The sequence below is a fragment of the Caretta caretta genome, chromosome 26 (assembly GCF_965140235.1).
Source record: "Caretta caretta isolate rCarCar2 chromosome 26, rCarCar1.hap1, whole genome shotgun sequence".
NCBI classification, from domain to species: Eukaryota; Metazoa; Chordata; order Testudines; family Cheloniidae; genus Caretta; species Caretta caretta.
Genome location: NC_134231.1, coordinates 10,846,966 through 10,873,429, shown reverse-complemented (window position 1 = coordinate 10,873,429; position 26,464 = coordinate 10,846,966). Strand labels below are relative to the sequence as shown.

Sequence of the window (26,464 nt, the reverse complement as noted above, 5' to 3'; positions counted from 1 at the left end):
TGCAAAGCATGCTGCCGTCCCTTATGAAAGGCACATCCTAGCCTATGCTTGTTGGTTAAAAGTTTTAGTAAAAAACGCTTTAGCAAGGAGAAATCAGGAGCATATACTATGCAACACAAAGCAAAGTAACACGTAACAGGCACCAACTCACCAGATCATCCCGTCAAACAGGTTGTGAATGATGAGGTGCGACTGGGTAACAACAATTAGCAAAGTCACATGGGTCCAACCAAACTGGAAGAGAAAACAGCATGCAGTCCAGTTTGCCTAGAGACATTTCTCGTAACAGCCTACGGCAGAAACCAGATACCGATGAATACTGTTTGGAGAGGGTCATGCCTGTGTGCATCTCAGGCACTGATCCCAGGCGGAAAGAGCATGATGTAAACACAAAGATGGCAGCTAGTATTCATCCCTACTTCGGAGTTAAGCAAAGCAACATGTCCATTACATTTCAGAACCTGAGTGGGAGGATGTTTGACATTCCTGGACCAAGTACCCTTTAGCCCACACCCATCCCATACACCTTAGTCTACTTTGACTAGAGACCTGGAACATAAGAATCCCCATATTGATGACCGTCCATCTAGTCTGACATCCGGAATCCAGAAGGAAACAAAAGCATCCCAATAAAGGATACGGTCAGCCAATCTGTGCATCGTTATACTGTGGTGGGGCCAATCTAACCCCTGCAGGTGATTCCACCAACACCCTCAAGGCATGAGGTTTGAAGAACCTTGTACAATCAATCACTTTAGCTTGCACAACTGAAAGGGTTACTAAGAAATGCACTGCAAATGCAGACAATGGAATTCACATTTCTAAGGAAATCAGTCAGTTCAAAAGTCATATGCCAAATACTTCAAGCTGCCAGGAATAGCTTTTCCATTAAGCAGGATCGCAACACCCAGGGGACACAGAAGCATTTACAGGCTTGTGTTCTTGTAAACCATATATGCAAACAGCCTCCATCTCCCAAAGCTAATCGCTCCGGAGTAGCAAAGCCGTTTATTTAATCTTACCATGTAGAACTGGAGACGGTAATGCTTCTTCACCAGACTCAGGACAAACATGCAGAAGCCTTGTGGGAAGAGAAAAGAAAGAGCAGAGCAAGATCAGGTCTTGCAGTAGTAGGAAATGCCTCTCAATTTCCCATTACATCTGCCATATCATTGCAGCATCTCATCATTGTTTCAGCTACAGAACAAAGTCAGCAACATGAGGGTCATGTGCGCTGTGGATGCAAAATGGTTAATCAAAGAATGGAAATTGTTAAAAAAAACCCAAGGACATATAGCCAATTAACCGTGATCACCCCTATGCAAGTTAGACTGTTTTCTGCCAATAGCTAATCATTTATTCTACCTCTGATCTTCCCATGTAGTATCAACTATAAAGTATTCTTCACTTACCTGTTTAATGGCACAGAGCTCTTAATTAGCTGCTGCATCCCCCCCATCCACCCAGAGGTGGCTGCATTTACAAAGTGACACTCTTTAGATACAGTCTGTCTGCCAGTTGTTTAAGCGCTTTAGGGTCTCGGGAGAACCCTCTTTAGCGTCTATCCTCCTCCCCCAGTTTTTACCAGCTCCCCCACCTCACAAATAATACCCACTGGTGAGCCCATGTTGCTAGGGCCATTGGAAATCTGCGCACAGCTCTCAATGGCAAGTGCCGCTCCATTTCTAGGTTGAAGCCCATCCTAGGGATTCAGGACTCACAGTGAGCTTGCGAGCTGAGAGAGAACACCTCCACTTAATCACCAGAAAGGAGGAGTTAAAAATAGATCTTCAGTTCATCCAGAGTCTGCCTCTGCACTGTTTACACTGCCAGGAGAGTTACTCTAGGTCTGGAGTAGCGTTGCAGAATTTACCAGCAAAGGCAAGAAGTCTACTCACCCTCTCTTTACCCAGAATGAAAAAGAAAAGGATCATTTCCTCACACATCAAAATATTAATCACCAGGCAAGTAAAACTTTGCAAGGCTCGCACAGGGGAAAGAAAGGTGGAAATTACAGTTAGTTATTCTGCCTAGTCACTACCCAAAGGAAGTAACATCAAAGGGGACCGTAGCTTCCCATCTGATGCAGAGGGCATTTTGGTCACTTACACCGCACAATTAGGCAGGTGTGGATGCAGCTAGTCACAGACTTGTCTGAATCCCAAAAGACATCATTGCAACGGCCTCTGAGACGTAACTCAAAGCCAACGATGGCTCCGTCTCCCACAGATGCTTCACTTCTGGCTCATTTCATGAGTCACATTTGGCCTAGAGGTGTGAAGGAAGCCTGGGATGAGGCTGCGTATCGCAGGTCTACAGGAAGAGGAATATTGCTCCAGGGCTGCGAGTCAGGCCCCTTTCCCTACTAGCGCTGCATTCATGAAGTGGGTGCACGCTAGGACTGGAGACTAGGGGAGGCAAAATGAGAGGAGGAGAGGAAAGATCAAAAGCAAGTATCAAGCTCATTTAAACAGAGACCCTGGAGAGAGTCAGGTACTTACAGCAACACCCTACTTAAACCAGATACCGTTTGCTGGGATGGAAGGACAATCTTCAGCAAGGAAAGGAGGACTTGTCTTTCCCTCAGTAAATCAGGCAAGAAAAAGAAACTGAGGAAGCTACAACACTGCTGCTCTCAAACCCAATTACTCCCTATTTTGGAGGCTGTCCTTCACGACAACGACAAGGCCATCTTAGATACAAGGCCCCCCTTCCCCACAGTAACTGAGCACCTCACAAGCTGTCAGGTAGGCAATTGCTATTATCCCTGTTCTATCGGTGGGGAACGGAGGCATGGAGAGGCTAAGTGTTTTGCACAAGGTCAAGCAGGGAACTGAACCTGGATCACATGAACCCTGGGTTGGAACTGTAACCACTGGACTATCCTTCCCCCTCCCTTGTATTTTCATAAGGCAGCACAAATCCAAACAGGGACACTGGAGCTCTACCTGTCTACGGTGGGGGTTGGGGGTGGGGGGAGAGCTGCATTTCAAGAGGCTGATGACGTAACCCCTGCTAAAAAAACAGCAACGAGACAAATTTACCTGGTGGAAACAAATAAAATTACCTGTTAAGTAGAGGGCAAAGGAAATGAAGCGATGGTATTTGCTGAGAATTCGCAAGGGCTCCTCTCTCTGAACCAGGGTGAAAAAGTAATCCGTTACCGTCTCGCCATAGAAAAAGTAGTTTACACACAGCAGAAAGTACCTGTGGACACAGCAGCATTCCCTTTAATAGGACATGGTTGACTGGTAGAAAATTAGACTTGTACACATAAGAGATTATCAGATTGCACAATCTACACTGCGTGCAAGGGGAGGATACGACTGAAGGTTCACATACTGGGCGGCAGAATAATGGTGATTTTTATTTGAAAGTCTGCAGAAAATTCACTTACATTGGGCAGGGGGAAAGGTGGAAGCCGAAGTAGAGGGTCAGGGCCTGATTCTCACTTGCACTAAGGTGGCTTGGGCAGTGTGAAGGAACCTTACTGCAAGCGGGGGGGGAAAATCAACCCCTCACATTTCTTCTGATCGAAACATTACATCTTCATGTAGAAGCCGTGGCTCCATTAAATGCAAATACTTGGCTGTCGCCTATGTTACAGTACAGTCCTGTTCAATTTTTGTTTCGTATTATGGTGCTCAGGAAGCGTTTGCCTTTAGGTGGCACTGCTTAAGAGTCTTCTCCAGGTTCCTGGAGGCAGTGACCCCCTCCTTCTCTGTGGCATGCCATCAGACGCTGGGTGCAACCAGTACAGTTTCATCCCAATCGCACAAATAAATTTCAGTAGGTAAATATCCTACACCCTTAGCCTGAGCAATGCAACTGGAACCACAAGTCACATGTTTACTCATCGCTTCTCTCGGTAACAGCATTCACCACCACAGACCGGGAGAGTCAGACCTCGCTCTCAGCAGACAAGCAATGGAACGAAGCGTATAAATATGACTGAAGATGCCCAGTAGTGGCTGGCTGCACCATCAATGAGGTGTCAAGGGATTCAGAAGCACCCTAGGTGGAAGGCATTACGCACATTGAGAAGGATCATATTGTGCTCCTTGACTCTAATGAAGAGCACCATAGTCGCTCTGCTTACCAGCTGAGGGTCCTGAACCAGGGCAGCTCATATGAGCGATACACATTGTAGCCAATGGTGATAATCTCCTGGAAACACTTGATCTGGACACACATCACCTGCAAAAACAAACATTGAGCAGCAACGTCATTCACAGAGAAACTAAACCAGGACCAGATAATCTGCAATGGGCTGCTAAGTGCATGTAAAAAGTGGGAGCTCTAGAGTGACCCTTCCTTACAGGCGCCACAAGGAGAATTCCTCTCGTCTTGCAAGTGAGCTCCTCCTCACCCCTAAATCTGACACAAGGGGACTCCTCGTAGGCTGAGAAATTGTTCACTTGCTCAACCTGCTAACAGCCAGAGTGAGCTGCTTTCCCTGCCAGGCAAAGCACACTACACCCTGCGAAGCCGTGGACTGGCCGACTCCAAGAGCTCACCGCCCCATTTTAAGTTACGTTTCCAACACTAGGTTTTTCTATCATGAGTTCCGGTCAGTTCTGGGGAGACAATCCCTCCTTCACTGGCACTGTCTTATCACTGTTCATCGCAGGCACTCGAGAGGACTGGCACTTCAAGACCACCGTGAGAAGGGAACATGCCCAGCAGAGATACAGCCAGACTGGAGTTGGGACAGGCTTCACAAAGGCAATGAGGCTGCCGGATGGGTTTCTCTGGCGGGGACTGGACCTGGAATCTCCGGATCTACAAGCAGGCACCTCTACAGCCTGAGCTGAAAATCCCCGCTCTGTATCAGCTCTAAACCCTGAGAGAGAGCCACATTGCAAGCACACATGATACACACAGAGAGTGCTCAATGGCAGACGAACAAACAACCAGATTCAGCTCTCCACCCACACACCTGGGCTGTGATAGCAATAAAGGAAACAGGAGGATTCCACCAAGACGGCACCAATTAAATAGTAATTGTGACGAGGAACCTTATTCCCTGCAGATCATGGAGCAGAACAGCCATTTGACAGCTTTCGGCCATGACCGAACAGGACCAAATTAGCACTGGGAACCTCGAAGCACAAAGCTCTGCGTACTCATTAACTTTCTCAGCCATCTAGGTCCCTGACAACCGTTCATCCATAATGATCCATTTAACGAAGGGTTTTGAAAGAGCACTTACAATCATCATTAAAACCATGGGTCCCAGGTAGATGATGATGAAGAAGAACGCAATCATTGCCAGAGTGAGGATCCCTCTGACCCACCAGTTCTTCCATCTAGATCACAGGAAGAGAAAAGTGAACGTTAGGCAAAGGGCCAATCGAGCAGGAAAGCTGGGAGAGATGCACTTGTTATCTCTTCTGCACAGCCTCCTGGTGAACGGCGGAGGCAGGAAACAGCAGCGTATCCTTAGCTCAGCAGCGGTGCGGAGGCAAGAAACGGCAGTGTATCCTTTGCTCAGGGGCGATGACAATGTCACGCCAGTCCATTCACCCAGCTCTGGTGCAGAGAGGATGACACAGCGGCCGTGTGGGTAAGCTCAGGAAGGGAGTTCTGTGCTGGGGGACAGCACAGGAGGTGCTGAAGATTCATTTCGGTGAGAAAGTGACAGACGAAGGTAGCAGGGAGTAAATAGGAATAGACAGTTATACAGGGCCTTACCTAGTCTGAATTCGCTTTGTAAGAGTATTATGCCCATTTTACAGATACAGAAATGGAGATAAAGAGTTGCCCCAGATCACACAGAAATGGCAGAACTGAGGTTCAAACTCAGGAGCCCCAACATCCAGTACTCCCCCTCAGTCCACTAGGCCATGCTGCAAAAAAAAAAAAACCTCTCAAAGATCACCCTCTAAATCTGCCGGAAAAAAAGGACTGTACCACAATTCTGCCAAAGAAAAGCAATCTCAACACCAAACTCGCTCAGCCAGCCCCAAAGCTCTCTCCCCAGGCTGAGAGCAGGAACAGAATACAGCAATTTTAGCCAAGCCAGTCCCTCCAGAGGGGTCAGTTACCCATGAGGTGTGTTGCTCCTGTCACCATCTACTGATGGGATAGAACATCGTGTCTAAGTTGGTTAAATAGTTGGGTTAGTGCTCAGTCTAGAAGATACCATCAGAGATGCTTTGTTTTGCAGTTCTCAGACTGTGGACTTGTGTCTCCAGAGGTAACATGCTTGTTAACAGCAAAAATGTTTTTAAATAAATAAATACTATAGAGGCGAGAAATAACAGACCTCAACTCTATTGTCCCTCTGCAAATTTGTGTACACAGAGTCAACCCCTTACCTCTCTCTAAAAGTGCAAAGTTTCAAAAAGTTCAATGAATAGAAAGTTGTTGGGGGCAGAATAGATCTGGACAAGGAGAAGAAGTCTGGAGCTAAATGTGAAAAGCAAGGAACATTTGCTTGTTTTGTTAAAATATTATACATTGGCTGTTGAAAAATACTTAATGTTGTTGTTTTACTTAAATAAAACAATCTAAATGTCTGCCTGGTGATGCTCTCCTCCTAATACAGGACGGAAAGAAAATCCCCCAAATATTAATGATTAACCTGTTGAATTGGAGATAGTTCACCTCCCAATGACTTCATAATATCTGCTTCCATTACCTTTGGTAAATGAAATAACCAAACAATCATTCACTTTCGGATATAGCTGTAAAACTAATCTGAAAAGTTTTCAAAATAAATCACTGTTTAAAAATGTACATAGTGTGTACCTTCTAAAAATGAAACCTACATCTCTGAGTTGTGAAGAATATGTATTAAGGTTATAACAACAAACAAGAATGCACTTTTATGCAGAAATCTGGGATTAAATAGAGTCTTCCTGACTAGTGATTTAAATCAAATCCACCCTGGTTAGTAAAAAGGGAAAGTGCACCAATATGCTGGGAGCCCCGGAAGCAATGGAAAAGTTTTATTTAATGCTACCTTGAGGATAGGTTGGAGAGGGCCCTGTTTAAGACCTCGGGAGTGTCATCTGATGTAGGTGCAGGAGGGGCCCCTCCAAACTCTGATTTGCATTCACTGTCCGATGCGGTCTCTCCATCCAGCTTGTTTTCCGACTCGGACTCCTGCAGGACAAACACAGGCAAACAGATGTATCAGATACCGGTGATCGTTCTTCTGATCTTCATTTAAAAATGCACTAGATCAAGCCATTCCACCCTTATTCCATTCTTATTTCCTCTCAACACAGCCTGTAGCTAAAAGGAAAAGATGGCAAGATATTCTGGGCACAAACTGGCTTACTTAATTGACCCTGTTCTTGTTTGGGAGCCAAACACTTAAGTGACAGGACCTACGGGGCAGAACCACCTGCAACTGAAGCCAATGGAAGTTTTACTAAGGACTTTAAAGAGAAGAGGTCCTTTTTTTTGTATCACCAAAGGTACTTTGTAGTTGTTCTAAAGCCTGAATGATGCACCGGAGGTCATGGGTACATGAGTTTGTCAAGAGCCATGTTCGTAAGGTGTTCGGGAACCCCAGGTGGGTCTCTGAGTAAGCAGTAACGCTCAGAATTAGAGTGAAAGGTCTCCAGAAAGAAGGGGAAGACTTGTGCTTTTGGAGGTTTTTCTCTGTACATTTCTATGCAATGGCTTAACTCATGTGCGCTAAAATTAATGCCAAAGAAACCCCCAAAACACCAAGAAAGAAAAACACAATGTTCCCATGGAAGAATATCTCATCATTTAAACCTGACTGTCCCTTTAAGCCACCGCAGTAACCCGATATCCAGGACACATGTACCCAATGCACTAGCCTATCTGTATGAGTGCAACGCCCACCTAAGAGTAGAACCCCATTAAGGAAGGTGCTGTACAAACACACAGTAAGAAACAGTCCACGTCCAAAAGAGCTTATCACCAAAACAGGCAAGATGGACAGGGTGGGAGGGGAAACAAAGACTAAAGGAGACGTGCACAATTGGCAGAACCAGGAACAGAATTCTGGCCGGCCTTCTGACTCCCAGTCCAGCACCCTGGTCACTAGACCACACTACTTCTCTTCAGTCCTTTATACATCAAACAGCAGCAAAGAGGAAGATTTTGCCGTCTGCAAGTGACCGTCAGCAGCGCAGTTTTGTGCCTGGGTTTCACTTATCACTAAGCCACATTCCCGACTATGCAGGGTGTGCCTATAATTACGGCTAAGATTATGTCACGGAGGTCCCAGAATTGTGACTACGAGAGACCTCCATGACATTTTCTGCTTCAGCAGGGCCCCTCCTGCAGCTCCTGGCTGCCATGGGCAGCAGGGGGGCCCCCAAAGCCACAGCAGTGGTTGGTGCTGGACCCAACCTCCCTATTTTGTCAGTTATTTTTAGTAAAAGTCAGGGACAGGTCACGGCTTCCGTGAATTTTTGTTTATTGCCCATGACCTGTCCGTGACTTTTACTAAAAAAAACCCCCACATGACAAAATCTTAGCCTTACCTCTACCATCCACACTTCCGCGTCGAGTGGTGGGTCACGCCCAAGTCTCAAGTCAGCCCCCAGATCCCAGCATATGCTATTTTAACACTCCCAAACAGGAGTGTGTTTTCAGGAAATGCAGGGAGGGAACCAAGTCAGCAAACGCGGTCAGCTTTGTCAAAGTTAATCTCCCTGGGCTCCTGCAACGTTCCGATGCTCTGCCAGATGAGACAGCACCTAGAGCTGGTCCAGGAGAAGCTCCCCGGTAAACTAGAGGTTGGGCCAATATACATTTAAGTGTATCTGGTTTAATAAAATCCCACAGGAATAAAAGCAGGAGCCCTGTTCAGTCTCCCTGAAAGCAGCGAAGGATATTGGCCCTAAGACATCAGGTAGCTATGGTCGCAAGCCAGATTCCTACAGACAAAGACAACCAGGCTGTCAGAGCAGTATTTTTAGCCACTTCCATCCATTGCAACGGGGGGGGGACGTACCGACACCATTTCCTGGGGTGAGTGACCTATGGAATCAGAACAAAGCCACTCTCCCAAACCTCTCTGTTGCACTGTATACCACACCGGATTTGCTCAGAGCCAGCCTTGGGGGGGGGAGGGGGGAAGAGTTTATTGTTCTTGCTTCTGGACTTTATTCCAAAATGAATAGCAAAAGCAAATAGGAACTGGAAATAAATCTGGATTTATGTGCTGAATACCCAACAGGACCGGTTTTGGGGTGCATTCAGCAGAAAGAGTTAACCATTTTAAATTTGTTTTTATTCATCCTAAGTAAAGTCCACTGGCTCCTTTCAGCTTCCAGGAGCGACTGAAATACCATTAATAATCTTATATCAGATACATGCCTGCATGCAACCACTAATTCTTTGCGTCTTCGAGTACAGTAGAACTTCAGAGTTATGAACACCAGAGTTACGAACTGAGCAGTCAACCACACACCTCATTGGGAACCAGAAGTACGCCATCAGGCACCAGCAGAGAGAGACAAAAAAAAAGCAAAACACAGTACAGTACTGTGTTCAACGTAAACTACTAAAAAAAAGGGGGAAAGTTTAAAAAAAGATCTGATATGGTAAGCAAACTGTTTGTGCTGGTTTCATTTAAATTAACATGGTTAAAAGCAGCATTTTTCTTCTGCACAGTAAAGTTTCAAAGCTGTATTAAGTCAATGTTCAGTTGTAAACTTTGGAAAGAACCTGCCATAACGTTTTGTTCAGAATTACGAACAGCCTCTGAAGTTCTACTGTATCCAAATCGTTCAAGGACATCACATGCTGTGAGGTCACTAGCTGAAACGCAGGGGGACTGAGAATGCTTTGGACACGCAGGGAAAGGATGCTAAACCTGGACTTGTGTTGAATCCTTCCCCCACTGATTAGGCTGACCAAGTTATCTTTATTTGAGAGAAGGCTCTGGAAAGAGATCACAGGGGGGGAAAAAATCACAATCATTTCACTGTAGCTCAAGTATAGCACCCATGTATCCTCTGGGAAAGTGCTGATTTATAACTCTACATGGCAATATTCGGGGAAATCGCAAGATAACTCATCTCTGTGCCCCTTACAACAATAGGCGGCTTTGTTCTTGTGCCAGTGACGGAAGCGCACAGATGCACTAAAGCAGAATGGCCTTTTCCGCATGGATACTCATGAGTCCTGAAACTTAGGATGGCACTTCGCCTACTTCACTCCAGATGGCATGTGATCTTTCCATGCTGCAACCGCTACTTTACCTAAGCACATCAGGCTGAGATGAACACCACCGATCTATAGACATCAAACATATTAGCTTGTAAAAACCTTAACCTTACCGTATTTTATTTATTGTGCATTCTAACACAGAGCCTGTGCTTGCAGGCTGTGCACTGAAGAACTGAGCTTTTGTGGTTAACGCAGGAGACTTGGCCCCGAGGAGCTTCAGTTTTCACCCATTTGCAAAGCGTGTGAAATAATTCTTAAATGCTTTCGAGGGGGTGGTGAGGTTTAATGTTTGCAAAGTGCTCAGAGACTAAGAAAATGCACCACAGATGTGCAATGTAACACTTTTATGCTTTATTTTGGGGGCCTGGGTGGGAGGGAGAGAGAGACAGGGCAGACTGGATGGCTCAGGCCATATGATCTTCAGTCTCAAGGGTATAGGTTCAACTCCCACCCAGACTGGTGGATGGTTATTTAAAACAGGATACAAGAGTGTGGCCATTCTGCATTTTCCTGTCCTCAGCATGGGAGATTTCCATAGAATTCTCCATCTGGATCTTGCCATCTGTTCCCCCACACAACAATCTCTGGCTGACACCAATGAAGCAGAGTGTTCCCTCCGAGTCAGGGTTAGGACACGGAGGGCAAAGCAGCATGTGGGAAGTCATGCTGCCTGTGAACAAAGCACTTCATTGCTCCTGAAAGGTGCTCCAGACGATTATATGCATACCCAGGCCTGACTTTTCAAGATGTAGATCACCCCTGGTTCTCAGATCTTACCAGAAGAGAGTACAAAAAAAGGCAGTCAACAAAACCCTGAACTTAAAGGGACACTGAAGGTACATTGCTAAATTAGGAATGATTTCTGCAGTGTGTGTTGACTGTTCCATTTGAGCCTGACAGGCACTGGAAGAAAAGAATTTTCCCTGCCGGGAATCTCACCAGTCAAGCTGACAGACAACATAAATTAGGTTTTCTTTTTAAAGCCACAGTGTCAGAGCAGCACTGCTCCCATGCTAATTTCTCTCTGAAACGGAGCTAGGATTACATATAGGACATTATAGTGCTTAATAACGTGGATTAGGGTGGTAAGAGACTCAGTAATTTTCCACTCTTTTTATACCTCATGTAAATTGCAAGCATCCCTCAGCAAAACACCCTTTTAAAGCAGCTGACCAGGGTGCTAAATAACATGCTGTTTCGCCAGTGGATGATGCACTGTGGTCTGGTCTGCTTAATCCAGTTGTGGAATTTCCATGGTAACAACCTCATGTTGTTTCTTGAAAGGCAGCAAATTACTTTCTTGAAAGGCAGCAAACAAAGCAGATCGATCCTTAGACAGTTCGGTAAAGGATGAGTATCAGATATGAATACATCTTGCTGGTTGGTCACCACAAGCAAAACAACCTACAAGTAGCACAGATGATGTTAAATGATACAGACACAGAGGAATGGCAGGTAGAAAGATATGTCCATTGATATTGGCCTGTGATTGTAAGTGTTAATTTTTAGGTGACGGAATTTAAAAAAAAAAAATCCAGCCACATGTGTCTGAGGGAATAAGCGCAATTCCTATTGGCGTCAGCGTAAAAAGCATAAAAAAAAAATCAATCCCAAAAAGCGTTTCAAATTGGGCACCCACAAAGGGCATTCTGTAAAAACGTTGGCTTCACTTTCTTTAGTAAAAAACACAGGTAATCTGTTAGAGCTTGGAATCACAAGAGATTTAACGGAGACTAATACCCTTTGTACCATTTATGCTTTCTGTTAATGCTTGCAAGACAGACTATCGTGTAACAGGCTCATCAAAGCAATTCAAGATGTGAGAACCCAGCACCTGACTATTCTGTCTCGGGATCTTTTGTTTCCTATCACGTCTTTATGTTTAAAAAGACCCTGCTTGCTCTTCGTTCTGCGAGAAGCGTGCTGCTCTTGTGGGCGAGGCACTGGACTGGAATTCGGGAGACGTGGGTTTTCAATTCCTAGATGAGCCAGCCTTCCTGAATCTTTGTGCAAGTCCTTTAATCTCACTGAGCTTCAGTTCCCTATCTGTAAAATAGGGACAATATACCTCTTGAGGTCCCTTCCAGCCCTACATTTCTACGCTTCTACTCCTCTTCTCCTGCCCTTGGTCTTGTGTCTCTTTCGACTGGGGGGTACAGAAGCTAGCATAATGGGCTCTGAACTTAGCGAGGGACTTTAACATTTAATGCCTCACTGGCTTCATTGTAACTACCTGGAAGAGTGAGCCTTGAAGGATTTGGCCTATATGCGAAGTCTGAGGCCTAAAAATACTACAAACTCCTCACTCAGGCTACATTCTCCGCATCTGTCAGATCCCTTCTTCCCCAGCTGCTCTCCTGAGAATCGCCCTGGGCTACTGATGCTCCAAGTAGCCTTCTATTCAACTCCACTAGAGCAAAATCACTCTCTGCATTCACTGGTTCCTTTACATAAGCACTGCAATACAGGGTCAGAGCAGCAGTTCTTCTAGCCCAGTTTCCCGTCCCCAACACTGGCCAGTACCCGAGCTTCATGGGCAGCGTACATAACATGGCAGTTGGAGGGATTCCCCCACCCCACCCCGTGTCTTCCCCTCCCAGCCTCCGGTCACCAGAGGTTTAGAGTTGCCCTGAGCATGGGGTTGCATCTGACCATCTTGGCAAACAGCCACGGATGGACCTATCCTCCGTGAACTTATCCAGTTCTTTTTTGAACCTATTTATGCTTTTGGCCTTCACAACATGCCATGCAAACGAGTTCCACAGGTTAACCATGCATTGTATGAAAAAGTATTTCCTCTTGTTTGTATTAAACCTGGTGCTTATTTATTTCATCTGGTGACCCCCGGCTTTTGTATCGAGGCAAAGGGTAAATAACACTTCCCTATTCACTTTTCCTCACACCATTCATGATTTGATAGGCCTCTGTCATGTCTCATTGTCTTAGGGTTTTACTACGGTTTCAACCAGTTTGCCCAGGGAGGCTCATTGGCCTGTAATTGCCACCATCGCCGCTGTGAAAACGTTTCTTCAGCTGTGGAAGATCAACAAAACGCGGGTAATAACACTTTGCTCTTCCGCAAAGATGAGTTTATGATTCTAAAACATTTCCCGTGGATGTCTTATCTCCTTCCCGTGGTTGCGGAGACTGAAGCCCAGAGAAGCTAAGAGGCTAGCTTATATAGCGAGTCAAAGTCAGGAACGATACCCAAGACCCCAGACTTCTCATCCCCTTTTCCAGCAATCGACCGTATTCCTTCCTGAATATGAGCCTACACGCAGCCTCTTCGCTGCACTTCAACCAGCTGATCATGGAGACCCAAAAAACAAAGAGTTTGTAGCAAGTTAAGCCATCTTCCAGGGAAGCTGCTCAAAAATAAGTCTCCTCCCTTCATTTTCATCATTTGAGTTCCTTCCACAAAGCCCTTTTTGAAAAGAAAAACAAAGGGGGGGGAGGGGGCGGAGAAGGGAGGTCACACAAAGAAAACATTTCTAAAATTGGAGCTCTGAGGAGAACTCTCCCAGGAGCAGAGGCAGACAGAGCCTTTGCAGTGCGTACTTTGATCCTCTGATCTCAGGCTAGCACCAGAAAACTGTTAGTCTGATCTTTTCCCAGCCATGGTGTCCCCCTGCTGCTAAGCAGACACCAGTCGGGCATTTACAGAGACTGCTCCGCTCGATCGCTCACACAAGACAGGAGCTGGGTAAGAATTCAAATCGCCCCCACCCTCAACCTGAAACCAAGCCTGGGCGTCAGGTCATCCTGGGGTAATAAGGACCATGAGCCGATGGCATAAATACATCAGCCCCACAGAGCTGCACGGTTCTCTCTAACTGCTCCTAAGTCGAGATTTTATTCCATCAGTGATGTGCAAGCAGCAGATCTTGAACCATGTTGCACACACGACATTGCGTCTCGTAACACTGGGTTTCTACATGAAAAGGCTCAGTCACACAAAAGTTGCATGTACCACATCAGATACCAGGAAACCTGTTTACAGTCTCCCTGTACTGCAAACGCTCTTCAAAAACTCTCTCATACACACACCCCCAACTTTTCCCCCTTCACCATTTTTGTTTGTCACCTCTCTATTTAAGAAACAAATGTACGCGGTGACCAAGTCTCTTATCTTTACTAGAAAAGATAGTCATTAAAGATTGCAACTGTTTCGGCTTTGTTTGAAGTTTACACACCTCCAAAAAACTTTACTGCTCTTTATAGGCATAATTTCAAGCCCCTCTAACAAAATGAGCCCCCAATTCCTTGCAGATGGAAGATGGAGGAGGAGCAAATTTGATGACGATAAAGGGAAAGGATGTAGCTGTGCTCACAAAAATAGTGCCCCTTGTTTGAAACCAGTTGAGTTCTGCAAGTTGAAAAAACATTGTTGAGGGTACAGAAGGGGATGGGGAAATATATTTGTCAAACAAAGGTCTGAAAGAACCAAATTTGGATTTTTTTTTAAACCATTTACAGCCCAATTAAGGCCACTTTACATAAGTGGCAGTGGGAGTAAGTTCTATCTACACATATTTAAGGTTCCTTTGCATGACCAGAGTGGAGTACAAGTGACAGAGTATATGGGCCATGAGGCCATTCCCCGAGTCTGGGGAGAGAAAAATGTGTCCCTTTAACTTCATTCAACATTCTAGCAAGACTACAGGAGGGAAATATGCATGCAGTGTTACATTTGAGTAGCGACACATGATTTACCGTGACAGATTAGGTCACTGATCTAAAAAAAGCCTGATACCCTGCCACCAGCAGAGACCAATTCCAAATTCTTTAGGGGAGGGCGAAGAGGCACCCAGCCACGAGGGCTGGCCGGAAAACAAGAATTCTGTTTCACACAAAAACAAAACAAGCAGTTTCATCATTTGTTTTCATTCCACATTCAAAAGGGTTTCGACCCAAAATTTTCATGAAAAAAAAACGCGTGAGACCCACCCCAGAAGACCCAATAGTCCATAGGTTAGGGCACTCCTTTGGGACGTAGGAAACCCTTGTACAAGTGCCAGCTTTACCTGATTCAGAGCAGAGCTCTGGACATGCCAAGTGAGTGCCTTAACCTCTAGGCTATTGGTTATTCCGGGGTGAGTGTCCCTCCGCAGAAATTCCATCCTGGATCTGAGAACCCTGCCCAGTGAAAACTGTCAAAATAGATACGTTTCTGCAAAAAGTTTCAGTATCGACAAAAAGAAAAGGAGTACTTGTGGCACCTTAGAGACTTCTTAGAGCATCTTCCAGTGGAAAAACGTTTTGAAAAATAATTCCCCACCATCCCTACTAGCCTCCAGGAAGGGTTGTGGAGGGCGGGAAGAGCTGGCAGTTCAATGCAGCAATCGGGCTTTCTTACCCTTCTCTTGAGGGATCACAAATAAGGATCATAACATGATGCAGCCTTTGAAAAAATTCAGGCACATGACCTCGTCCAGCAACGAGTGCCACCGATGTGCAACGACCTGTTTCCTTCAATACAAGGCCATTAGTCTGAGCGATCCCTTGCTCTCATAATACAAGTCAGGTACTGATCAGTTCTCATTGTAGCCTTTATAACTTGGAAGTAATTCAGTCGAATCACAGATACACAGGTCCATCTAATCCAACTGTGTCCAATGCTACATGCTTCAGAGAAATAACCCTATGCACAAAGGAAGTTTCTTCCTAACCCATGAAGGATAAGGGGTTATACCATTTATATTTTTATCTCTAGGAATTATTGTGGGGAAGTTCTATGACCTGTGTCATTCAGGAGGTCAGACTAGTCGATCATAATGGTCCCTTCTGGCCTTGGAATCTATTAATCTTATTACATCCAACTGTGGACGTTCCTTGCCATATAAACATCCCTAACTCCTGTCTGAACCTTACTAAACTCATAACCTCAATACTCCGATAGCAAGTAAAAGAACAAGTTTGTAAACAGCAAGGGAGAACAAGAGCCTTGAACTGTGCTGTAGGAACGGAGAACTAAACACTTGTTGTATTCATTAACAACAAACATCCACTGATAGCTATTTTTCAAGCAAATCCTTGGCTGGTGAAAGATCATCAACAGGCAGTAAGTTCCACAGGTTAAGTGAGGTATGTAAAATTAGCAATTACTTGTTATTGGAGTAGCGCCTAGGAGCCCCCCGTCCTGGATCAAACAGAACAAGACGACAAAGAGTTTACAAGCTCCTTTTTAGAATTTGTTTTTCAGTTTCACTGGCTACATCTGCCTCCTCCCTTAGCAAAAAGGATACACAGCAGCACTCAAACCATCATGTTATTTTACATCCTCCTCTCCGGTCCCCTCTTATTAGCATCATCTCTTGGTTGAAGAGCCCTGCTCTTCTGTTTTCCAGGTTGAACTCTGAGTTCTTGCCAGGCTTTTTGAGAGCACAGTTTGTACTAGTACATGTTATAAACCCAGATATTTGACACGGGCTCTGGAATAAGTAAAACCAATTATTAAGAGTCGAACACATACCAGCTTCTTCCATTGTGGCTTTTTGGACTCCTCGGGTAAGCGAGCATCACTAAATAGTCGTGCACGTTTAGTCCAGCCTTTCCCCACATGGACACTGAGCATCAGCTATTTGCCTGAGTATCTGTGACATGATCCCAGTTGTCATGGAAACAAGTGGCAGTATTTCTAGGCCAGAAACCTCACCACCAAATGGGAAAACCGACCCAAGCAATTAACAGCCTTAGATTTGTATTAGTTCAAGAAATCCTTTTATCTGTGCACTCACCTCGTCTAAATGGAAAGAGACAATTATTCTTTTTGCAAGAATCCAGCAAGAAGCAGACACAGAAAATACTACCTATTGCTACAAAAAAGAATCGGGCTTTGGGTCAATAGCACTGACAACTGAAGAACTGGGAACAACTCAGTAAGGCACCAATTTACATTATTGGTGTGTAGGCAGCAACTCACATGTGGAAGGACTTGCAAAATCAAGGCCTACATAACTAGTCAAATGAAATGCAAAACTTGGGTCTTGACCAATTGTGGTCATTAATTATCCCAAAGCCCTTTTCATAATAAGCGGTGTTAGCCATTGTGCCCTGGCCAGCTGTCAACTCAGGTACCTACACTCCACCTACTTACACTCCCTTTCTTTTAGGGAACCAATTTATAGCTACTACGAGAGCTTTGCTCCCCCCTTTGATTGTCTTACAGATAAAATGGGTCCTAGGAGGGATTTAAATGTAGGGAGAAACAGAACACAATTGGCAAACTCGATACCAGATCCTTAATTGCTCTGCTGGATCTATGTTCAGAAACTGCTTCTTCAGAGCTGATCGATCTGCTTGTTTGCAACATCTTCCAGAAACTGAGGCAACTAATTAAGTAAAGGGTGAAAATCTACCCGGCTGAAGGTCTGACAGTGAGACTAAATGTAGAGGATAGGGAAGAGTCTGCAATATAGCAGGTTTCAGAGTAACAGCCGTGTTAGTCTGTATTCGCAAAAAGAAAAGGAGGACTTGTGGCACCTTAGAGACTAACCAATTTATTTGAGCATAAGCTTTCGTGAGCTACATCACGCTGTAGCTCACGAAAGCTTATGCTCAAATAAATTGGTTAGTCTCTAAGGTGCCACAAGTCCTCCTTTTCTTTTTGCAATATAGCAATATGTTTTGGGAGGGGAGAAGGGGAAATCAAACTGCTCTCTGTATTTCTGGGACCACTGTCTGCTTTACAGTGAAGAGAACAGCACTCTTCCAATGCACTCCTTCTTGGATTTGTGTGTTGGGAACCTGAGCCTGGAAGTATTTCTCCACTGACTTCTTCGTTCACGAGAAAGAAGAATAACGTCCCTGGAGTTGGGCGGCAAACAGCCCATTTAACTTGAAAGTATATGTGGGACCAGCGAAATGTGGGAGGACGTACTTGTTTAGCTCTGAGTTTGGGACAGACTGGGGTAGCTAATTCCCCTAATTTCAGCAAACTGGACTTCCAGCAAGCAAGAAAACAGTACAGATGTAATCCCGCAATCATATTCTTGAGGTTATGTCAGACCAGACGCTAACGTGCTTGCAAAAATAGAGCTCTAATTACTTTCAGGTAGTCTGACGGTGATTATGGATTTCCTTGGTCCTCAAGCCCAGGCTCCAGCCTGAGCCTGAATGTCTACACCGCAATTAAATAGCCCCTTAGCCCGAATCAGCTGGCATGGAACAGCCACGGGTAGTGTAGACAACCCTTACAGACTTGCTCCCGCTTCCTTCTGGTTCCAGATGGAGATTTGCCCCCCAGGGGAATGTGACTCGATCAATACTATTCCATCAAACCCAGCTTCCTGCCTCTGGCTGTAGTCAATAACTGGGTGGTCCAGGAACGTCAAATTGCCACCTGATAATGCTACTCGCTAGGTGTGTAATTCTGCATGATCTGGGATCTAGGAGAGGAATTCCGTCCTGACCTCAGGGTTGATCAGTGTGTGCTCTGAAGCACTGTCTATCTCGTCAGTGTTCCTGGAGAACCCATCACTGTGCGCAGTCAGGAAAGTAATTGAAGTACTTTCCTCATGGACTGTATTTTCTAAATGGACAAGCTACCTAATTCTCAATTACTGAGGGACAATCTCCACTCATTGATATATTTTGCTTTCCACAACCAAATCTCTGTACAACTTTTCATGAGTTATGTACCCCCGAGTATTCAGATTCAAAATATCTAATCTGTATTGTTAAATCTATTCACCTAAATTTGGGTTATTGCTGATTATGAACTCTATGTATAACGTGACTTTTAAAGACAAACTTTGTATTTGTGGATAATCTAAACACTATACCCAGATATACAGAGACTCTTTTCTCAACCTACGTATTATATAACTATTTAACATTAGCTTTAATAAAATTTTTATATTTGAGTGCTAGGAGTATAAAGTGTGATTACCCCGCTGACGGGGGGGGGGGGGGGGGGGGCAATAGATCAGTGTTCACATCGCATTCCCCGTCAGTACCTAGCCGAAGCCGGGGAAGCGAATGATCCGACCAGCGGACCAAATTCCGTGATGAAGCCTGGTCACATGCCATCCGAGGCACATTGCGCTTACCCCTCTCTGACCATTAATGCAAATAGCTATTTAGGATACTCAGTCTCCTCCGTGTACATGCATCTCCATGGATCGATACAACAATGACAAAGCACATCAGATAGGTGTCGGTGCTAAACAGCACTCTAGCAAAGAGATGCAGGAGCCATCTGAAAAATGGTTCCCGTGCGAACTCTTTACAATAGGGTCTAGTAAAAGTTTTTCTCAAACAAGTCTAAATATTAGGCCAGGGCTAAGATGATGGAATCTTTCAGCCACTGTACGTTGTAATACATAATACAATAAGGCTTTTGCAAAGGACCGTGAGCCCAGTACATTTACCCTCTCGGAATAAACCAACCAATTTGGAGCAGTGGGGCAGTTCCGGGGGGGGATGTTGCACATCCATCCTCACAGCTAATCATCATGCTGTGCTCACTGACTGAGTCACCAGGATACGTTGTTCTGAATGAATCACGCTTGCTGACACCAATATCTAGTTTTTAATCTGGCTGTTGCTGGGCTGAACGCAGACTGCACACATCTCTGATCAGATCCTACTGACCTGCTAAATTTGATTGTGTTTGAAACAAAGCTACACGGCTCAATAGCGGGGGGACAGTAACACTTCAGTCAGCACGTGTTTTTGTGATGTTCTATACAGCTGCTCTCAGTTTACAAGAATGTCCTAATTCCTGGATGCTCACTGAACTGGAACACATGGGAAATGACTGTGTCAATAAATGTCTGACAATTCTTCCCTTTTTTAAAAAATAAATAAATAACCTTACAGGCTTCATTAGGCGCCAGACTGGTGGGGATACCTGCGTGGGGAAACTTTAACCGCCTGTCACCTTAGACTGGATCTGTGGGGTGGACAGACAGTTGTATAGCCTACATCTAACTGCTTCTGGAGCATCCTACTCTTGTGTGACTTCAGATGCCTGGCTTTTCTTCCAGCCAACCTGAGAATCAGTGATGACTACCTCAGCCTCTGGCAGGCCAGATCCTGTAGCTTTCTTTTCATTGCATTTTAATTGTTCATCACGTCTACATCTCTCTCTTCAGCTTGCTGAAATTCAACCGTTTGAGCCCAGGAATGAAGCACCTTCAACAACAGAGGAAGTTTCTCCCTTGACTAATGAGACAATATCTGTCACGTTTGTAGTGACATTCATCCCAAAGATTCCCAAAGCACTTTGCAGATACCACCAGTGGGCAATGCCACTCCTAGGTGTTAAACAACGCGGTATAGCTGTTTAGGACCGAAAGTAAAGAATGCTATTTTTCACTGAAAGGGCGTAAATAGGTGGAATGTAGGTAAATATTGTGCTCTTCTATATATGAAATTTAAAATGAAGCCACTTGTTTTTGTCTGCTGTTTGGATGTATTTCCCTTTAAATTAACATTCTTTAAACTGAGCTCTTAGCTGCCCCAGAACAGAAAAGGGTGGGGAAAGAGATGGGTTCAGATTCCTGGGTGAAGTATGTTGTGTGTGTACAGAGAAATTTTTCCTGGGAATTTATCAGTGTTTATTACCATCACCACAACAAAAACAGGGTGATCAAAAAATCAGTGCAAAAAAGAATAATTTCTTGTGGGTAAATATTGAGGTTTATTTTGGTGGCCGGAAAGATGGGGGTGGGAAATTTTCAGTAGATTAATGTTCTGAATTGCATTCATCAATGTGGTTTGCTGCAGAACTAAAACAGAACTCAAAACACAATGCCACCTCTGAGTTTAAGAAAACAATACATCCTCTAATCCCCAAATAAAACTTTTCATCTGAATACAGAGTTTACTGTTGTAGACTTGTAAATATTTATAGACGAATAGTTCTGTTTAATAATTGGGCCACACCAGTTACAGCGCATACACTCAACTTCATCCTTTTCTCCTGTCCTTTTTTTTTTTTTTAAACTTTCAAATACTTCCTTGTGTTCTGAAACAGATTTTTGTTTTCTTCCCATTTCAGTGGGTCGAAGCTTTAAACCGTTATTTGCTAACGGCTTGAATGGGTACCTGGTGGGCATGAGATTCATCAGTACATTCAGATGCTCAGGCACTTCAGAGCTTGCATGTGTGTCTGTTTATTGTGTGTATCTTCTAGATTAACACATAGCCTTACTTCAACAGGCAGCTTCGCATGTACACACAGAGTAAGGTATTATTGTAATACACATTGGAAAATACAACACATGGCATGAGCTAATAAAACGTGGGTTTTTTTGTATTTGAAGGATACAAAAGTAGGGTGAAAAATCAGAAAAAAATACTTCTTGTAAAACCCAGGAAATTTTCAGTAAAAATAGGTTTAAACTGAAAACGAAGGGGCTTATATGCAAAGCAGTGGTTTTCAACTTTTTTTCATTTGCAAACCCCGAAAAAATTTCGAACGGAAATTCCGTTTGGAAATCTTAGCCATAGTCTGCGGACCCCCGGGATCTGTGCACCGCAGGTTGAAAAACACTCATGCGTAGGGTCAATGAACAGAGCAAGAGGTTTCAGAGTATGATTTCATCTTTCACCTTGACCGCCGTGGGTATAAAAAGCTTTGTGAAACGGGAAGGAAGGCTTTATTGGGACACACTGCTGCGTCTGACCAAGAATCAGTGAATGAACTGATTCACAATGAATGAATTCTGAACATTTTTACTGTACGTGCAGTTTGCTCAGTACTAAATCTCAGCTCCTACTGTCACATTACTGTTTACGTGCATAAAGTCATTTTAAAAATGGCCACTCTCCCTCACTTCAGCTCATAATTTTACAAGCACAAAATTTCACACAAAGGTGGCTTTGTGCTCCCCATATACTTTAGGGCAAGGAATTCTTGGGTAAAGTTTCAGGTGTGTGGTAGGGAGGGTGTGACAGGTGCCACCTGGAACTGGGATACCACTGAGCCCTCTAACCCACCAGCCCGGGCTCCCTCTCACACTGTACTGCTGTGACAAGCTGCAGAGCCGCTCCCGGTCTTACAGTTTCACCGGCATACACACAGGCAGGGACACACCCAGCTGCAGTTACATGCAGGCTCTCTGACCAGCCACTGCATGTGAACCAACAATAGAGAGGCTACAGCCAAAATTACCACCAGCTTCCCAGCCGAGCACCCCAGAGCTGTACCGTCCTGCCCTGGTCCAAACCCCAACCGGTATGAATTTATTGTCCAGTTTGCCTCCCCCTCAACGTGGAGAGGAACAGCCTTTGTTCCTTCAGCTACGATCAAAGCAGATTACCTAGCAAATAAACAAAAATGCACACTAAACTTAATATACTAGATTGGATATGAATTAGCAGATTCTCACCCTATCTAACTAATGGTACAGGAAGACTTACAGATTCTTAAGGCACAAGCTGCATAAGCTTTACAGCTTGGGTTTCTCAGGTCTTCATACACAGGCCAGAAATCCCTTTAGCCTGGGCCCAGCACTTCCTCAGGTCTTTCCAGGAGTCTTCTTGTGTGGGGAGTGAAGAACAACAGACGATGTCACTCCCCTGCCTTACATAGCTTTAGCCTACGGCGGGAACCCTTTGTTTCAAAACTTGGTTCCCCAGACCGGTTTGTGGAAAAAGAGTAACATCTCAAGATGGAGTCCAGCGTCGTGTGGCCTGGTCACATGCCCTTGTAGTGTCGTAGCAGCCATTGCTTACGGGCTGTCTGGAGTGTTCTCAGGATGGTTCACCCAGTGTGAGATAAGCTTCTCTTAAGGCCTATTGTTCTTTCTAACGGCCCATTATCATGAATAGGTCCTTCCGCGCCAGCGACCTAGACTGGAAGCATCTTGCCTAGTGGGCGTCACCCAGGTGTGACTACATGAGAAATACAGACACAGTTAATATTCAGAACTTCAGATACAAAAATGATGCAAGCATACAAATAGGATACTCATATTCAGCAAATCATAACTTTTCCAGTGACACCTTACACAACCCGTCTTGCATAAAATAAGTCTTAATTATGCTATAATCCTATCACAATGAAGAATATGTGGTGCAGCGTCACAGAAGGGATGGGGAGTCTTTCTGAAGAGCTCGAGGAAAGGACAAATCTCCAAGGATGATACATCAGCAGCTGTGTTACGGGGAAGCAGTCTTGTCCACGCATGAACCAATAAAAATATGTGCATCTGCATGTAAGGAATCACTGTTATAAGATTTAATGATTTCCTTGTTTCAAAAGAGCCCTAAAAACTTTAAGAGTGGTCACTTCCAGATTGGAATACAGTTAAAACATGGAATTTAGCCAAACACCAGCTAAGCCAAACCACAGGGGAGATTTTTTTTTTAAATCTTCCTCTTACTATCTTATCAGTAACGTGTGCGCAGTAACCTCTGAGCTACCTGCTATCTTAAAAGACCTTTGACTATTGTTTCCAGCGTGTCCAAAGCTTTGTCACTCACCATCCAAAACTCTACCGGTCATTGCAAATAAGTTCCAGCAGCCACGCACCCTCATGCAAACCCTGATACTTCTACTCCTGAAGCTATTGTACAGCATCTTCCCATCCAGTGCCCTCACCAAGGGACAAGCTGTTAAATTCACACCAGAGCCACCAATGCTACAATGCCAGTCCCTTCACTGAAGTGCTTCCCACTGAAAGCAACGGTCTCATTCGAGGTCTTCTTTCTTGTCTTTGCTTCCTAGGATCACCTAGCATCAGCCAATTATCTACCCTTCTAGATTATCTCACACCACTGCCAGGTCTAGAGCCTTGTCTTCCATTAGGAACAGGCTTGTTCTCTCTCTCCCCCCTCCTTTACCTTCTTTCCTTTCACGCAGTTCACAAGAGGTTAAGGAGAAGGAAATGTGGCCCTTGGCCTCAAATTCCCAGACATCAGAGCTAGCTAGGGCTGGAGAATGTCAGCAAGGCTGGGGAGAAAAAAAAAAAAAAAAATCAGATCTCTCCTAACCAAATGGCTAAACTGACCAGCTAGAGGCAGATGTCAAAGAGTACAGGAGGAGCTACCTGCAGAGTCCAAGGTCAACACTTCCAGTGCTGCAGAGGCTCCAGCAACAGCAAAATGGAATAGCAACGCTGACAACATCCCTGCTGCGTACAAGTTTCTGAACAGCCATTTGAATCATAGAATATCAGGGTTGGAAGGGACCCCGAAGGTCATCTAGTCCAACCCTCTGCTCGAAGCAGGACCAATTCCCAGTTAAATCATCCCAGCCAGGGCTTTGTCAAGCCTGACCTTAAAAACCTCTAAGGAAGGAGATTCTACCACCTCCCTAGGTAACGCATTCCAGTGTTTCACCACCCTCTTAGTGAAAAAGTTTTTCCTAATATCCAATCTAAACCTCCCCCACTGCAACTTGAGACCATTACTCCTCGTTCTGTCATCTGCTACCATTGAGAACAGTCTAGAACCATCCTCTTTGGAACCCCCTTTCAGGTAGTTGAAAGCAGCTATCAAATCCCCCCTCATTCTTCTCTTCTGCAGGCTAAACAATCCCAGCTCCCTCAGCCTCTCCTCATAACTCATGTGTTCCAGACCCCTAATCATTTTTGTTGCCTTTCGCTGGACTCTCTCCAATTTATCCACATCCTTCGTGTAGTGTGGGGCCCAAAACTGGACACAGTACTCCAGATGAGGCCTCACCCATGTCGAATAGAGGGGAACGATCACGTCCCTCGATCTGCTCGCTATGCCCCTACTTATACATCCCAAAATGCCATTGGCCTTCTTGGCAACAAGGGCACACTGCTGACTCATATCCAGCTTCTCGTCCACTGTCACCCCTAGGTCCTTTTCCGCAGAACTGCTGCCGAGCCATTCGGTCCCTAGTCTATAGCGGTGCAATCTGTTGCTATAAGCAGCAGGGTGGTTCTGGAGCCCGTTGCAGAGCACCCCCACCCCCAAAAAGCCATAGTTCAACAATTTATCCTCTGTTCATATCTGGAAAGATGTTTTTGCCATCACAGAATACAGAAACTACCACCCTTTATTTCCCAGGGGCAAATATTTTTCAAGTCCTAATAGAAGATCTAGCTTATCAAGTTAATTTGCTAATAAGAACATTGTGCAAAACCTTGCTTACCTTCCTCTATTGATCAGTCCCATTGACTTTAATTGGGCTGCTCACGTAAGTAAGGCAAGCAGGATCTGCCGCTCTATGGATAAACAGACAATCCTATTGATCTAGTGTTGTCAGTTTCATGACGTCACCGCTACCTTTACGAACCTAGTCCCTGATGTATAAAATTCATTTCTAAAAAGCAATCCACTGATCTTCACCATCTTTCATGCACTTGGGAAATTTTAACGTAGCTATAGAAAAAGGTCAAGAGAATATTACAAGCGAGGCAGCTCACCGAGTGAGACAGACACTTATTACACTGGACTGGATCTTTGGGGCAAATGATAGCAAGCACTGTGAAGTTTCCACTCAAAATTCCTGCAGGAAGGGGGGGATAGCTCAGGGCTTTGAGCATTGGCCTGCTAAACCCAAGGTTGTGAGTTCAATCCTTGGGGGGGCCATTTAGGGATCTGTGGCAAAAATTAGGGATTGGTCCTGCTTTGAGCAGGGAGTTGGACTAGATGACCTCCTGTGGTCCCTTTCAACCCTGAGATTCTGTGATTCTATGAGCTTTGTCACCTTAAAGCAGAGGTGGGCAAACTACGGCCCACGGGACCATCCTGCCTGGCCCTTGAGTTCCCGGCCAGGGAGGCTTAGCCCCAGCCCCTCCCCTGCTGTCCCACCTTTCCCGTAGTCACACTGTGCGGGCAGCGCTCTGGCCCTCCTCTCCTGCTGGGCAAAGCAGCAGTGTGTCTAGCTCCAGCCCAGCGGCGCGGTTGCCAGACATGTTGCTCTGAGCAGCACAGTAAGGGGGCCAGGGGGCTGGATAAGGGGCAGGGCGTCCCAGGGGGCAGTGAGCGGGGGGGTTGGATAAGCGTGGAAGTCCCAGGGGGCCTGTCAGGGGGTGAGGGTGTGCATAGGGGTTGGGGCAGTCAGGGGACTTAGAGCAGGGGGGTTGGATAGGGACCGGTGTCCCGGGAGGCGGGGGGGAGGGTCCCAGGAGGGGGTGGTTAGGGGACAAGGAGCGGGGGGCGGGGGAGAGGAGTTGGATGGGTCAGAGGTTGTGAAGGGGGCGGGGCCAGGTGTTTGGGGAGGCACAGCCTTCCCTACCCAGCCCTCCATCCGGTTTTGCAACCCCAATGTGGCCCTTGGGCCAAAAAGTTTGCTCATCCCTGCGTTAAAGAGTTAAGCAGCCAATCCTTTCCTTGCATCCCTGAACCAGGAGACACGACTGGTTGGCAAACC

At 45.3% G+C, this 26,464-nt stretch overlaps 1 protein-coding gene across 4 annotated transcripts in view; it reads right to left on the bottom strand.

Annotated features, from left to right (window-relative positions):
• Positions 1-26,464, bottom strand: part of CDS2 (CDP-diacylglycerol synthase 2) — a 44,513-nt gene that overhangs the window by 12,325 nt on the left and 5,724 nt on the right. The window contains exons 2-8 of one of the 4 annotated variants that reach the window (XM_048829100.2): positions 22,534-23,007; positions 6,968-7,110; positions 5,213-5,309; positions 4,100-4,197; positions 3,068-3,207; positions 1,023-1,081; positions 152-234 (exon numbers count right to left, since the gene is read on the bottom strand). In XM_048829100.2, the coding sequence (XP_048685057.1) occupies positions 152-234; positions 1,023-1,081; positions 3,068-3,207; positions 4,100-4,197; positions 5,213-5,269 (437 nt within the window). In that variant the 5' untranslated portion in view covers positions 5,270-5,309; positions 6,968-7,110; positions 22,534-23,007. Of the gene's footprint in view, positions 1-151; positions 235-1,022; positions 1,082-3,067; positions 3,208-4,099; positions 4,198-5,212; positions 5,310-6,967; positions 7,111-8,471; positions 8,603-16,636; positions 16,754-22,533; positions 23,008-26,464 lie in introns of those variants that run through there. The other 3 variants (XM_048829097.2, XM_048829098.2, XM_075123493.1) reach the window with 3 other exon arrangements.